Here is a 13,438-nt window from a genome sequence, read left to right on the forward strand (position 1 = left end):
TGCAGTCTAGGATGTCCGCACTGCTGTTAAAATGCAGCTGAGTCAAGCAAGGTAGAGCACACAGTTAGAATATCAATAATTAGCCCAGTTAATGCATATGGATGTTTGCCATCTCTGTTGTACTGGCACACAACATATCACAGAGCAGCTGAACGCTACTCAGTATTCAGTTGCTGTGCGCATTACGACAGCAACAACACAGCCCCTCCCCGCCCGGGCGGGGCTGTGTTGTTGCTGTCGTCGTGAGGGACGTGAGAGTCTTTCGCACCGTTCACACCTGAAATTGAACAACGGATAACATATATATATCTTTAACTCCGTGAGGGACCCCGCTGTTTGCTTGCTTATTGAATTTGCCTCTTCGAGTCAACATGGGGAACTGCTTAACTGTGGGGCCGAACGAAGCTCTGGTGGTCTCCGGTGGGTGTTCCATTTTCCCCGAGCTAGTGACGCTAAGCTAGCTGTCATTTAAGAGCTAACTGGCTAACTGATGTTGGGGGCTAGCTGGCAAACGTTCATCTTACTCTTGTTTGTAGTAATATAGCTTGTCTGCTAATGCCAAAAATGGGGTAGGTAGCCTATGTATTCTCTGTGTAAAGCTATTAAATTAGTGTCAGTATCATCAATCACGGCTTGCTTAACGTAGAACCGTAATGCTAACATCGTTAGCAAGCAATGAAGTCACGGCAAGTTGGCGTTATTATCAATAGCCCGTTATAATAAGCTAACGTTACGGTTAAATCGACAATTATAATTAAATATACAACCATGAACGCATGTGTAAATAGTTATTATAAAAACTACAAACGTTATCTGCGGATGCAGTCTGTCAGTTCAATTTGGCCCACGGTGATGTAAAGGGGGGCGGGTTTGCTCATCCTCCCTCAGCTTATGCTGTAATGTAGGTTAACGTCAAGTCAGCTGTGTTAAGTTAATCATTGGAGAGCTCAGGAAATAACGTTAATGCTAAATGAAGTGATCAATCTGTGTGCCAATGTATTTAAAGTAACAAAACCTGTAAAAAGCTTTTTGACGTTTTTTTCCCACGATTTCCTCAGCTGTGATGTGTTCTGGCAAATATTTACAGAGGTTAAACTTAGTTTTCTTATTTCCTAATTGTTTGAAAATGAACCACTGAGTGGTAACATGCAGTCTAGAATCTCTAGACTACTGTAGAAATGCAGGTGTGTCCAACAAGGTACAGCACACAGTTCAAATATTACTAAATAGCCTATTTAATGCACATGGGTGTTTGGCATCTCTGTGGTGTTGGCACACGAAATATCTCAAAGCTGCTATATGGTGTACAGCAATGGTTCCCAATAGTTTTGGCCTGTGACCCCTAAATCATAACAATGCCTACTTGTGACCCATCTTTGCCAGTTGCAAGTGGTAAAAGTAACTAAGTACAGTTACTCAAGTACTGTTGTAAAGTAAAATTTTGACATACTTGTACTTTGAGTATTAACATTTCGCACTACTTAATAATTCTGCCTCACTACATTTCAGAAGAAAATATCGCACTTTTTATTGAGATACATTACTTTTACTTTTAACACTAAACAATGTCATTATCTGATGTATTCACTGGGGATAAAAACTGAATAACATAATAATCAACAATAAGACACCACTTTGGAAGGAGCCATTCTGAACATGAGTAGTTTTGATACTTTTTAAGTACAAGTTGCTGATAATACATCTGTACTTTTACTGAAGCAACTCTCTGAATTCAGGACTTCTACTCATAATTGAGTATTTTTTTACGCAGCCATATGTTTACTAACCTAAGCAAAGAATCTCAGTACCTCTTTTATCACTGCTAGTTGTGTGTGTCTTTGGGTTACCGACTAAGGAGTGATTTTGTAATCCTGTTTTATTTAAAACATTTTTAAAGACCTGAAAATGTAAAACTACAAGAGTGAAGCCTAGAAGGACATCTGTTTTAATCCCACAGCACCTCCTGTGTACTATGTGACCTGCTGGAAGGGTACGAACCCTCAGGCTTGGAACCACTGCTGTATAGCATAGTAGTATATAGTGTGTATAGTATGTAGTTTGCCTGCTGCGTTTACACCCTGAAGATAAATAAATATTTGACAAAACAGAACATTGCTCAGCTTTCAGCTTTTACTAAATGCAGTCTGCATTTCTGTGTTTGCATTTGCCTTTCTTGCACTTAGATAATTAAAATGTTATTTGGCTGTTAAGGTTTTAGCGAGTAGATTATTGAACATAAAGTGATGATTTTATGTAACTGATTCTCTTCCCTCAGGTGGTTGCTGTGGCTCTGATCAAAAGACCTATGCTGTGGGAGGCTGGGCCTGGGCTTGGTGGCTCATCTCAGACACCCAAAGGTGACAACATTGTTAAAACATAAGTTACTATTTCTTATGTTGTCTTGAATTTGAGTTGGCCTTTTAGTATCTTCTTGAAATGCTTTTGTGAAAGCAAGTGCTGCTCCTTGCATATAATTGGATTATACTAATAAAAGCCCTCTGTTCAAAGTTATTTGGATGAAATATCAGATGTTTTTAAAAAGACCACACTGAAATGGGCTTCTGCTGTCTTGGATTTCCACAGGGAAGTCAGTCCCATTATCTGCAGGCAGTCTGTAAGCAAGTGGTGGTCTGGTGGATGATGCTGGTCTTCCATATTCTGTCTACTATTACACACAGTGTTGTTGTTTCTAATGTACACAGGTTCAAAGGTCTCTCTCTTTTCCAGCTTACACATTTACACTTTTCTAAGAGGAATTGTGTGCTCTTGTGTGCTTAAATATGCCCTGCCCTCTTAAATATGCAGTGTCTCAAGACAGGTGCAGGTTAATTTTTTGCAGCATTTGTTGTTGGCTGGTTGAGCTCTACTAGAATATCAAACATTTTATTACAGCAGTTTTATATTCCACAGCACTGTCACATGTCACAGTAGCGATAGTCCATCAGCTCATTTCCTGAGTATTGCTCTGTTGTGATGTTCAGTACTTGGATTCATATAGTCGTGTTAAATTGCCAGCAGAATGGCAGAGTAATGAAGCACAGCTGTGGGTGGATGTTGGGTTCATCCCATTACCTTATTTTGCATCCACATTTCCCTCATCTCTCTCTTTTCCTTGAATCTTAGTCCCTCCCACTGGAGATGCTTGATAAAATGCAAGGAAACCTTGTGAGGAGAGAGGAAACAAGGAAATATTTCTGTAGAGTAATGAGATTTTTTCCCTTTGAAGCATCACATGAAACAATGTCTGTTTCTGATGACAACTGCAGCTGATCACTGCTGGATCAACTATCACTTGGCTTTAACAGCTGTAGAGACTTTTGATGGAGTTGGTGTCTGAACGTACATCTCTTTCCACTTGATATTCTTCTATTTATGGCCAAAAAAATGTGCCTTTGTTCCTTGCTCTAGGATAACTCTGGAGATCATGACTCTGCAGCCCCGATGTGAGGATGTAGAGACAGCAGAGGGGGTAGCCATCACTGTCACAGGGGTGGCTCAGGTAAGACCACATCCCAGTGTCCTCTCTATTCCTACATGGACCAGGCCTCATCTGTCTTCATCTGTTATCACTAGGCCCGCATATTGAACGATAATATTTTTATACTTACTGAAATGTGTCTTTAGCGTAGAATATTAACATTTTTTAAGTGCAGATAGCTGGAATGTGATGTCTGGTGAGATTCTTTATTCTTTAGTTCTTTATTCAGAGTTGTTTGATATTTTTTTGACTCATTTATTCAGGCATAGTGGTGCAGTTGATTGTGTTGAGACGACAGTGAACATTTAAGAAGTTTGGCTTCTCTTGTGGTTTTGTTAATTGAGGGGTTGGTATTTATTAAGTTAGAAATAAATAAATACATTTGCTATTAGTACCAAAAATCAGGGAAAGTATCAGCCTTACAACTAAAATAATTCAAATAACACCCTTATGCCGTCAGTTTTATGTCATGTTTCGTAAACGTGATAGAACATGCTCGTGCACATTGTATTATTTCACATGTGCAGAAATTAACTGCCACTCACACAATATAAGCCCTCGTGATTCAATTCAGCAACTGAGACTGAAAACACGGCACCTGCATGTAAACAACTAAGCAGCAAGAGCATAGATCAGCCACTATGTGCAAACGAGTGCCAGATTTGCAAGCGCATTTCACAAAACTGTCCCTTTTACAGTTTTTGCTTAAATATTTAACACAGTTCTAGAGAATATAGCTCGCCCATCACATACTTTGGCGCTAGATGTTGAGAGTTTGGTCTTTTACCAGATGAGCTCACCTCACTGTGTCTTCTCAGGTCAAAGTCATGACAGATCAGGACTTACTGGGGGTGGCTTGTGAGCAGTTCCTGGGTAAATCAGTCATGGAAATCAAAGCTGTGGTTCTGCAGACTCTGGAGGGACATCTCCGCTCAATTCTTGGTATGGACATTCATTTTATTTGAATAATTGCATTTGTTAAAATAAGGACACCTACATTTATTTCCTCATATGCCTCTGTAAATACTTAATAGTGGTTTTGGGTTGCAACTAACGATTTATTTGATTTTCAATCAATGTGCCAATTATTTTGTGGATTCTTTGTTACAGATAATAGAAAATGTCCAAGGTGACATCCTCAGATTTCTGATTTTGTTTGCCCAACAGTCCAAAACCAAAAGATATTGAACATACAATTCTATAAAACAGAGAGGGGAAACAAATTTTCACAATGAAGAGGCTGAAATCTCTGTCGTTTGAAACACGTAAACAATAAGTTAAAAACCTAATGACTCTTTGAAGTTTGTGTTTCTTTAGTGATAGGATTTAAAGCTTCTCTAAAGTGTTAAGAAAACTCTGCCATCCTTGTTTTTACATAAGCCAAATACATTTTGATCAAAAATAAAAATGCGTAAGACTGCTGCTGGTTTGTAAAAAGTGGCACACAAGGACACGTGGTAAGGAGATACTGACAATGTCTCTCTTTTGCAGGTACCCTGACCGTAGAGCAGATCTATCAGGACAGGGACCAGTTTGCTAAATTGGTGCGGGAGGTAGCAGCTCCAGACGTGGGAAGGATGGGCATCGAGATTCTCAGCTTTACTATCAAGGTGGGTGGACACTAGGGCTGTGTAATAAATCGAATTTTAATCACAATCATGACTTTGGTGTCCCACAGTTACGTGAACGTGATCGGCTGCAATGTTGACCCTCAGAATGGATACTCCGCTCATAGAAACCTCTGCCGTATATCAGATCAAGCTCCTTCAAAACTAACAGCCAAATTAAATTAAATTTTCTCCAATACAAAGAAAAAACAGCACATGCTGATAAAGATCTGCAGCCTCCATCCAAGAACAAACCAGTACACAACATACAGCGAGGGTGGACCTCGACCGATTTCTGGGTCAGCTGGAGAACGAAAGAGTTGGGAAGAAAGAAAGCCCAGTTAGCAAAATGGAAAGCACCCTGTGTCTGTCTTGAGCTAGCTGGCCAAAGCTTTCTGTGCTGACATTTAGCTAGTCGACCTCCTAAAGTAGGGCTTGTTTATGGGTCGTAACATTAAGTGAGAGAGACAGGAGCATTTAGATGACAGACAAAGAGGACAACTTGCACACATTCTTTTGTTGGATCAGCGATGAAAACATAAATGTATGCATAACATCTAAAAGTCTAAATCTAAAACAATTATATGAAAATTACTGTTTATTGAAATGGGGTCTGGTGGGTTTGTTGATAGCGATTACAGGGCTGTCTGTGGTTAAAAAAAAAAAAGAACCCAACATGGTAACATACAGTGTATGTTTATAGGCTAAGCAGAACTGTAGAAACAAGCATCTTGTTTTTAATAAATCAAATATGTTGTTCTGTGCTCATTAGAGAAGTCATCTCCACAAGTTTTAATGGCTCTAAAGATTGACTGGTAGATACGCCCTCCTCCTGTAGAGTTTATTGTTGTTGATTCAAACTAAATGAAGTGTGGTGCAGAGACAGTGGCTGACCGTAGTGCTTCGCTGAAAGCCCAGAGTCCATTTTTTTCCACATCAATTAGTCCGGGCCAAGATGGTTTCTGTGATGCGTCAGTGCCAGTTAGCTCACTAGTGGAGGCCTCAGACATTTGTGGTTTTATCTTTATATGTATCATTATTTCATCTCATTTCTCGATTAAAAAAAACATCTAAATAATTGTGGTAGATTGTCTCTTGGTGTAGATATTATTTGTAAAAGGAGTTGGAGTCCTGATGATCCTTTTATGTTATTGTTGAATTTAGTTGAGACCTTTTTACGAATCAATTGCTGCTGTCATGAGTTACAGTTAATGAGGCATTTGCTTGTGCTGGAAACTCTTCAGTGCAGGTGTGGAAATCAATAAGCTGTTACCATGCACAGATAAACTGCACCAGACAGATTTTGTCCAATCAGTGGTGAGAGAAATGGGATATTTAGAACACATACTTACTACAAATCAAATAAAATGCTTACTCCTCAGACCCCTGAAACATTTTCTTCACTTCTGATCTGTCCGGCTTTTTCATGAGAAATTATTATATTTTGACTTCATGGTTTAATTCAGAAATTACATTATGTGGAAAAGATTTATCTCACAGATTGGGTTTTGACAAATGGAACAAATATATTGTGTCTCATCTGTCACAGCCTTACATTATGATAGCTAAAATCATTTTATTTTATTTTATTTTTTTTATTTAATTTTAAAATTTAGTGTCAGTCGCACTTCACTTTACTGTGGTTCAGTGTTTACTGGAAGCTTATAGGTGTAACCTGTTTGTCTGTGCTTGCAGGATGTGTATGATAAACTGGATTACCTGAGCTCCCTTGGGAAGACCCAGACTGCAGCTGTCCAGAGGGATGCAGACATTGGTGTTGCTGAGGCAGAGAGAGATGCTGGGATACGGGTAAGGAGGCTCTAGTAGATGGGAGACTCTGGGAAGTGGGTTTTGTTGTGCACAACAACCAACCGAACACTGCTTTACTTTTTTATTGTCTCATAGGAAGCGGAATGTAAGAAGGAGATGATGGACGTGAAATTCCTGGCTGACACCAAGATGGCCAACTCCAAACGAGAACTGGAGCTGCAGAAAGCTGCTTTTAACCAGGAGGTCAACACCAAGGTGGGCACCTGAGGTTTGAAACTGTGTTGAAAGTAGGTTTCAATCATAATGTGTGTAACCTCAGGTGTGTATGTGTGACCGTGTATGTGCTGATGTTTTCAGAAAGCAGAGGCCCAGCTGGCGTACGAGCTGCAGGCAGCAAAGGAGCAGCAAAAGATCCGCCTGGAGGAGATTGAGATCCAAGTGGTGCAGAGGAAGAAACAGATCGTTATCGAGGACAGGGAGATTGACCGGACAGACAAGGAGCTCATTGCCACAATCAAGAGGCCCGCTGAGGCAGAGGCCTTCAAAATGCAGCAGCTGGCTGAGGGGCAGAAGTGAGTGAGAACCCTTTGTTTAAAGAAGCATTTTATGAGTTATTTCAATCAGTATCACCAATTAGTAGAAAGTTCAAGATCACTGAGAGAACTGACAAGTGTTAGGCACAGTCCTCACTTCTCTTGTTGTCTCACTACAATGGCCTCTAGTTGACCTAAAGCCCAATTCACACCAAAGATTTATGGCGAGACGTGTTGAAACTTGCAACTACTTGCGATGTGCTGGTCTGCAACATTCTGAAAAACTGCCAGTTTACACCAGTGCGACTCGGCGAGATGGTGTATCTTCTCCATACCAACGACTCTTTGCACTTCCTTTCTAACTTCCAGCTGTATTCAAAATAAATACATCAAAATAATTAAAATAAACAGCACGGATTAATTGGCAAGAAGCAGCAGCAACCCACTGTCCAACAATAAAACACCGTGACGACAGAGACTGACATACATGTCAACAGCCTCGAGGATATAAATGAGAATGACTGCTGATTGACTGTTTGAACAGGTGACATGCTTTTTATGTTCTAAAACCAGCCGATGATGACTTGACATACTGAGTCACAGGTGACACCATCAGCCAGTTTGAGATGAGTTGAGGCTGGCCAGTTTAGACCACTGCAACTTTTCTCTGCAATGTCCAAAAAAGTTTTTGTCTCATTGCTAATTTTGATAAAAGACATGACCTAACAGGCTGAGTAGAGCCAAGATCTGAAACAGATTGATCATGTCAGATTGCGAAACATTTTTTAAAAGAAGCCCATCGCATGCTTTGTTTTTCTTTCCTGAGTGCTGAGTATTTGCAGGCAATTTCCACCACACGGTCCAGTAGCAATATTGCAGCTTTGTAGTTTGCTTCTTTTTTTGTTTTTTGTTTTTGGAATAACAGCAAGCTTGTAACCTTTGTAGCCGGCATGTCTTGTGAAAATTTAATTTGCCCGTAGCAACGGTCTCCATTTATTAGCAATAAAAATGTGAGTAGGAGGAGAAGGACAGTGAGGTTGTTTAAATACCTGCTGAGTGGGAGTTTCAGTTGCAAAAGGTACGGGAAGATATTTACGAAGGATTTGTTTTCTTTTGTTAGGTTCTAAACAGTCAGGGTGTGCACTGGCAAATAGGGGAGGAAGTAGCATCACTAAAAATGGCGTGCTTTGGTTTAAGCAGAAAGGTTTTTAAGGTGTTTGTGTTGAATGGCTGAAAATAGCCACTGAATCTGATGTGCCATTGCTGACTGACTACTGCAGCAGAGGAAATTATGTCTGAAATTAACACCTGAGAAAAGCAGGTGTAAAATCTGTGCAGAGGGAGAGAGAGAGAGACAGGTCTTAACAGTGACAGTGAGATGTATCTCTCCATTAGCATCACAATATAAGACAAGACATTCACATCTGTAGTCAAATATCCCCTTGTCTGAGACGGGGAGTGAGTTTTGGCAGTGGTGTTTCTGAGCTTTTAAAATTTTAGGCTTCAGGGCAGCACTTTTTTTTTTTTACCTCCTATTTTTGTGATTATTTCCTGCTGTACAGGGATGTCACAGGTCAGGAGCTACAGAGCACCACCATCAGTGTCCTCCTGGTAGAGTTTCATTGTCTTGCTTAAGGACATACTAGCAGGACAGATGATGATCTTTCACATAGGCTTGAAACCAGTCCTTCCAGCCTTGTATCCTTACCAACAACAGAGTACTACTCACCGTGCCACATTTCTTCTGCTATGGTTATGCAGCTGAAATTTTGCTAAACACTTACATTATTTAGTTGCACTTTCAGCCAAATTTCAGAATTCCTCCCTCCCTATAAAAGGCTACAGCCAGTGAGCAATGGCAGCGCATATTTTCGAAATGAAATGGCAGAGAGCGGAACGAAACCGGGGCTAACCGGTGCTTCCTCCTCAGACTCCACTTCACTCAGCTGCCCCACAGATCCACTGCCTCTCCCACTTTAACCTCAATAACAATCCGGAGCTAGCTGGGAGCGGCTAGCGAGGCGTTAGCTGCAGCACAGCCGGTTAACCTCCGCTAGCTTCCCAACTAGCCCCGGCTCTCTGTTTGGATCCAACTGGAGCACCGAGCCCTGGTTTGTTATTCAGGTTCGGAGAGCAGAGGTAGAGGGAGGAGTGGCTCATGACACACTTTGTTTTGGTCTACAGGCAGTGCACAACAGCAAACCTAGTGGTGAAACGATTTCGCTTTTTGCCCCGTTAAGTAATGGAGTCATAAAATTCACAATTTTCATAAAGTAAAATTTATTACACAGTTGTGATACAATGTTGTATGATGAGATTAGAAGTGGTAGAGTTAAGCAACATAGTGTGTAATGTAATTTTGATGGATGCGTTGATGGATGAATCAGATGTCAGTTATTATAACTCCTGTGTTTCCCCTGCCTCAGGATGAAGACGGTGCTGATAGCCCAGGCTCAGGCAGAGAAGATCAAGAAGATTGGAGAGGCGGAGGCTAGCTCCATCGAAGCAGTGGGCAAAGCGGAGGCTGAGAAGATGAGACTGAAGGCTGAGGCCTACCAGCAGTACGGAGAGGCAGCTAAGACTGCTCTGGTCCTTGAGGCCCTGCCTAAGGTAAAACATATATAGGTTCTCCAAGTGTCCTTAAGAGTTCCATAATGCACATCCAGCTTTACTAAACAACTTGTAGTTGTTGATGTTTGAGTTTGGTTTGTGTATGAATAATACTTCTTACAGCAAACATGAGCCAGTGCTGCATCAGTGCATGAGTCCCACAGAAGGAGGAATCTTTGTTGAAATCAGTACATGAATCAAAAAATGTCTTCCGTAAGCAATATAGACTGAATCACAGTGATGTCACGTTAACAACAGCAGTCACCTCTTATTAGAAAACTGGTAATTGATTTCAATTGCAGAGATATGTGAAATCAGCAAACTTGTTTATTTGTCATGTCTGTAACATTTAAAGATGTGTAGTTAAACATGATGGTCCATCCTGTCTGACGTAACTGGTGTGATTATCTTATGTAGTGTGTTGCTGTGCACACATCATAGATAATTCAAATCTACCAGCACAGAAGCTGAGCAATATACTGCCGTGGACAGGGGCCACAGCAAAATGTTTATGGTAGTCATATGAAATATAAATATCAGGTTGATTGTGCGCTATATTCGGAATATTTCACTGCTTTACCTCACACATTGATCAAGTCAGCTAGATCAGCAACTCTAGTGGTCTTAAATGACTGTTTTTGTCAGTGGAGTCTGGTGGCTTTGAGATAACAGCTTCAGTTACCCATCAGAAAGTCATGCCTGATGGTGATGTGAAGCTGTGAAAATATTCTAAATATAGTGTACACTAACACTGATATAGATTTTTTTAGATGCTAAAAACTAGCCAACTGAGGCAGTGTTTGCTCAGCACTGTTTCATTTTTATGCATGTGAGGAGTTTTCTACCCAGAGGTTATTGCAACCAACCATTCTGATTCCGTCCATAATTTCAAAAACACTGTGCTACAATTGGTATAAAATGGACAATTTGTCATATTGGGAAATATTTGTGTCCAGTTTTCTTGCTAAGAGTGAGTTGAGAAGATTGATACCACTGTTTGGTAAATACAAAGCTACTGCCACAAGGTTAGCTTAGTTTAGCAAAAAGACCGGTCTGACTCTGTCTAAATCTAATAAATCTCCCTTATAGTCCCACAACATGAGCGCTTACACAGCTGGAGCATTTTTTGATTTGTTCTACGAAACTAGCATGCTGTATTTTACACACCCAAGTCAGCTGTATTTCCATGGGCAAACTTTTAATAGTAGCAGTGTTCTGTTCTCAAACCCAAATTCATTCAAGATGGTCAGAAATACATTTTTAGGTATTTGGATATGAAACTGTGGAGAACGTGGAGGAAAGTTAACAGCTCTCAGTCCTACAGTGGGATCACCACTATTGCCTCATCTTGATGATTCACAGGTCATGAGACTATGACTGTATATTGTGTCACATGAACACTTTGTGTGGGAGATTTATATTATTTCCAGCTTACAGTAAATACTCACCTGTATTTTTGCAGATTGCTGCCAAGGTGGCAGCGCCATTATCCAAGACCAATGAGATAGTCATCCTCAGTGGAGAGAGCAGCCGTGTGACGGGCGAGGTGAACCGCCTGTTGGCTGAACTTCCTGTGTCTGTCAACGCTCTCACTGGAGTGGATTTGTCAAAGGTATGCATGCTTTATAATACAGACTTGTATGTGAACAATGTGAATGTATGTGTGGTATTATTAAGCTGTAATTTTTTAACACCTGTTAGTTTTTGATAGCTAGCTGTTACCATGTGGGATGTAGCTTGATGCTAATTGAGGACTTTTAATTAATGTATTTCCGTTTGTTCTTTTTTGTAAAACATTTATTTTACAAATTAGTTGTTTATATTAAAGCTGTGGTCTCTAACTTTTATAGAAAAAAATAATGATCAACTTTAGCTTTTTCTTTGCTGGTAGTAGCCTAAAATGAGTTGAAATCTGCCAGTTGAGGCTTTTGGAAAAACTTATAAAAGGACAGTGAATAGAAAAGAATGTAGGTCATGAAGGCACTCCAGCTTGGTTATGTAAAATTCATGAGGGTATGTTTCAAAGCCGTAGAGTTTCAGTGGCAGGTTGAATAATCTGTCATTTTTCAACAGATCCCGTTGCTGCAGAAGATGAGCAGCGCTCAAGCCTGAAAACCGACGACTCCACATGATTCCAGTATCTGTTGTATGCACTCTGATAGACTGCCTTTAATACACTTGAAAAATTTTGTTGTTTTATACGTATATACTGTATACCAAGTGAATTTTGGAAACCTCTGGTGCCTTACTTTATACAGCGCCAGAATATCTGAATGCACTGCTGCTCATTCAAAGATTTTTTTTATTTAGTTTTAACATGGGAGCATTTTGTGTTTTTATTTATTTTTTTGTATTTGAATATATGAATTGGCCCGTTTGTATAAAATGTCATCAAAGGGAAAGCTGATATTAGAAAGGTGTTACGGTTGACCCACCTGCTGACTCTCACCGAGGTTATGGCTCATTCATGCTCAACGTTAAATACGTTTACAGACAAGCATGGAGCCTTCAGTTGTACTCTGCGTTCATGTAGTCTATGTTTGTGCACGTTTTCTGAAACCTCATGGTCACAGAGGAAACGGAGAAGTACCATTGGAGATAGTGGGCGCAGTGTCGCGTAGTTCAAGTGAGATACGTCTGTAGGACATGACAGAGAACAAATTTGTGATATAATGAAAAGAATAGATTGTCCACATGTCACACTGTATAGAATGGCCTCACACACTGCTGCCATCTACAAGGCTGCCTCCTTTAAAACCTTTTACGACCTCCTCCAGTTTGTCCTTGTTGGTTGTTGTCAGAAACGTTTGACTTTGCCCTCTAGCGCTGTCTAGTGGATGTAGCTGTGCCAACAAAATGGACGCACAGGAGTATGTCGGCAGTGAAGGTTACAACGCATGAAATGAACATATCTATTTTCATACGTAAAGGGAGTAAAAAGGAGCCTTGACGATGTGACAGCTGATGTTAACACCTATTCCTTGGTATTTACACATTTGGGCCTCTGCTCTCACTTTTTACATTTTGCATGATGCAGGCCTTTTTGTTGATTTATATACCTCTTTCTTTGTAAGTAGACACATCTGCATTCCCTAGATAATCTGAATATTGTTAATTGTAAAGTTTTCTTTGTATTGTACTTGTTGTAATTTTTAACTACTTATTTGAATGTGACACTGATTGATTTCTACAATGTAACCGGTGCTCACAATCTTAAAAGAAGCCCCTTTCATTGTGCAAAATTTGTCTGTTGCCCTGAAAGAAGCTTAGTTCTTGACAAGCTGTTCGTATCAGTCAGTCCCTCCAGGATTTCACGTGGATTGTTTTTGGGATTGTTGCAGCCTGAAATGCCTGATTTCATGGCAACTCTTCTAAAAATTGCGATGCATTTTGCAATGTTAGTGGTGCTTTTTATGCAAGGAAAATACAGGGACAAAGGA

The 13,438-nt window shown here is 40.2% G+C and overlaps 1 protein-coding gene across 1 annotated transcript; it reads left to right on the forward strand.

Moving 5' to 3' along the window:
- The first annotated feature begins 214 nt into the window (after positions 1 to 214).
- Positions 215 to 12,187, forward strand: LOC117259975 (flotillin-2). Its single transcript, XM_033631813.2, has 11 exons — positions 215 to 420; positions 2,276 to 2,357; positions 3,409 to 3,499; positions 4,297 to 4,420; positions 4,970 to 5,088; positions 6,781 to 6,894; positions 6,991 to 7,110; positions 7,213 to 7,427; positions 9,815 to 9,998; positions 11,461 to 11,610; positions 12,072 to 12,187. The coding sequence occupies exons 1-11, from the start codon at positions 372 to 374 to the stop codon at positions 12,108 to 12,110; spliced, it is 1,287 nt and encodes a 428-aa protein (XP_033487704.1). The 5' UTR covers positions 215 to 371; the 3' UTR covers positions 12,111 to 12,187.
- Positions 12,188 to 13,438: the final 1,251 nt, after the last annotated feature.

Source organism: Epinephelus lanceolatus, chromosome 4, assembly GCF_041903045.1.
Source record: "Epinephelus lanceolatus isolate andai-2023 chromosome 4, ASM4190304v1, whole genome shotgun sequence".
Classification (NCBI taxonomy): domain Eukaryota; kingdom Metazoa; phylum Chordata; class Actinopteri; order Perciformes; family Serranidae; genus Epinephelus; species Epinephelus lanceolatus.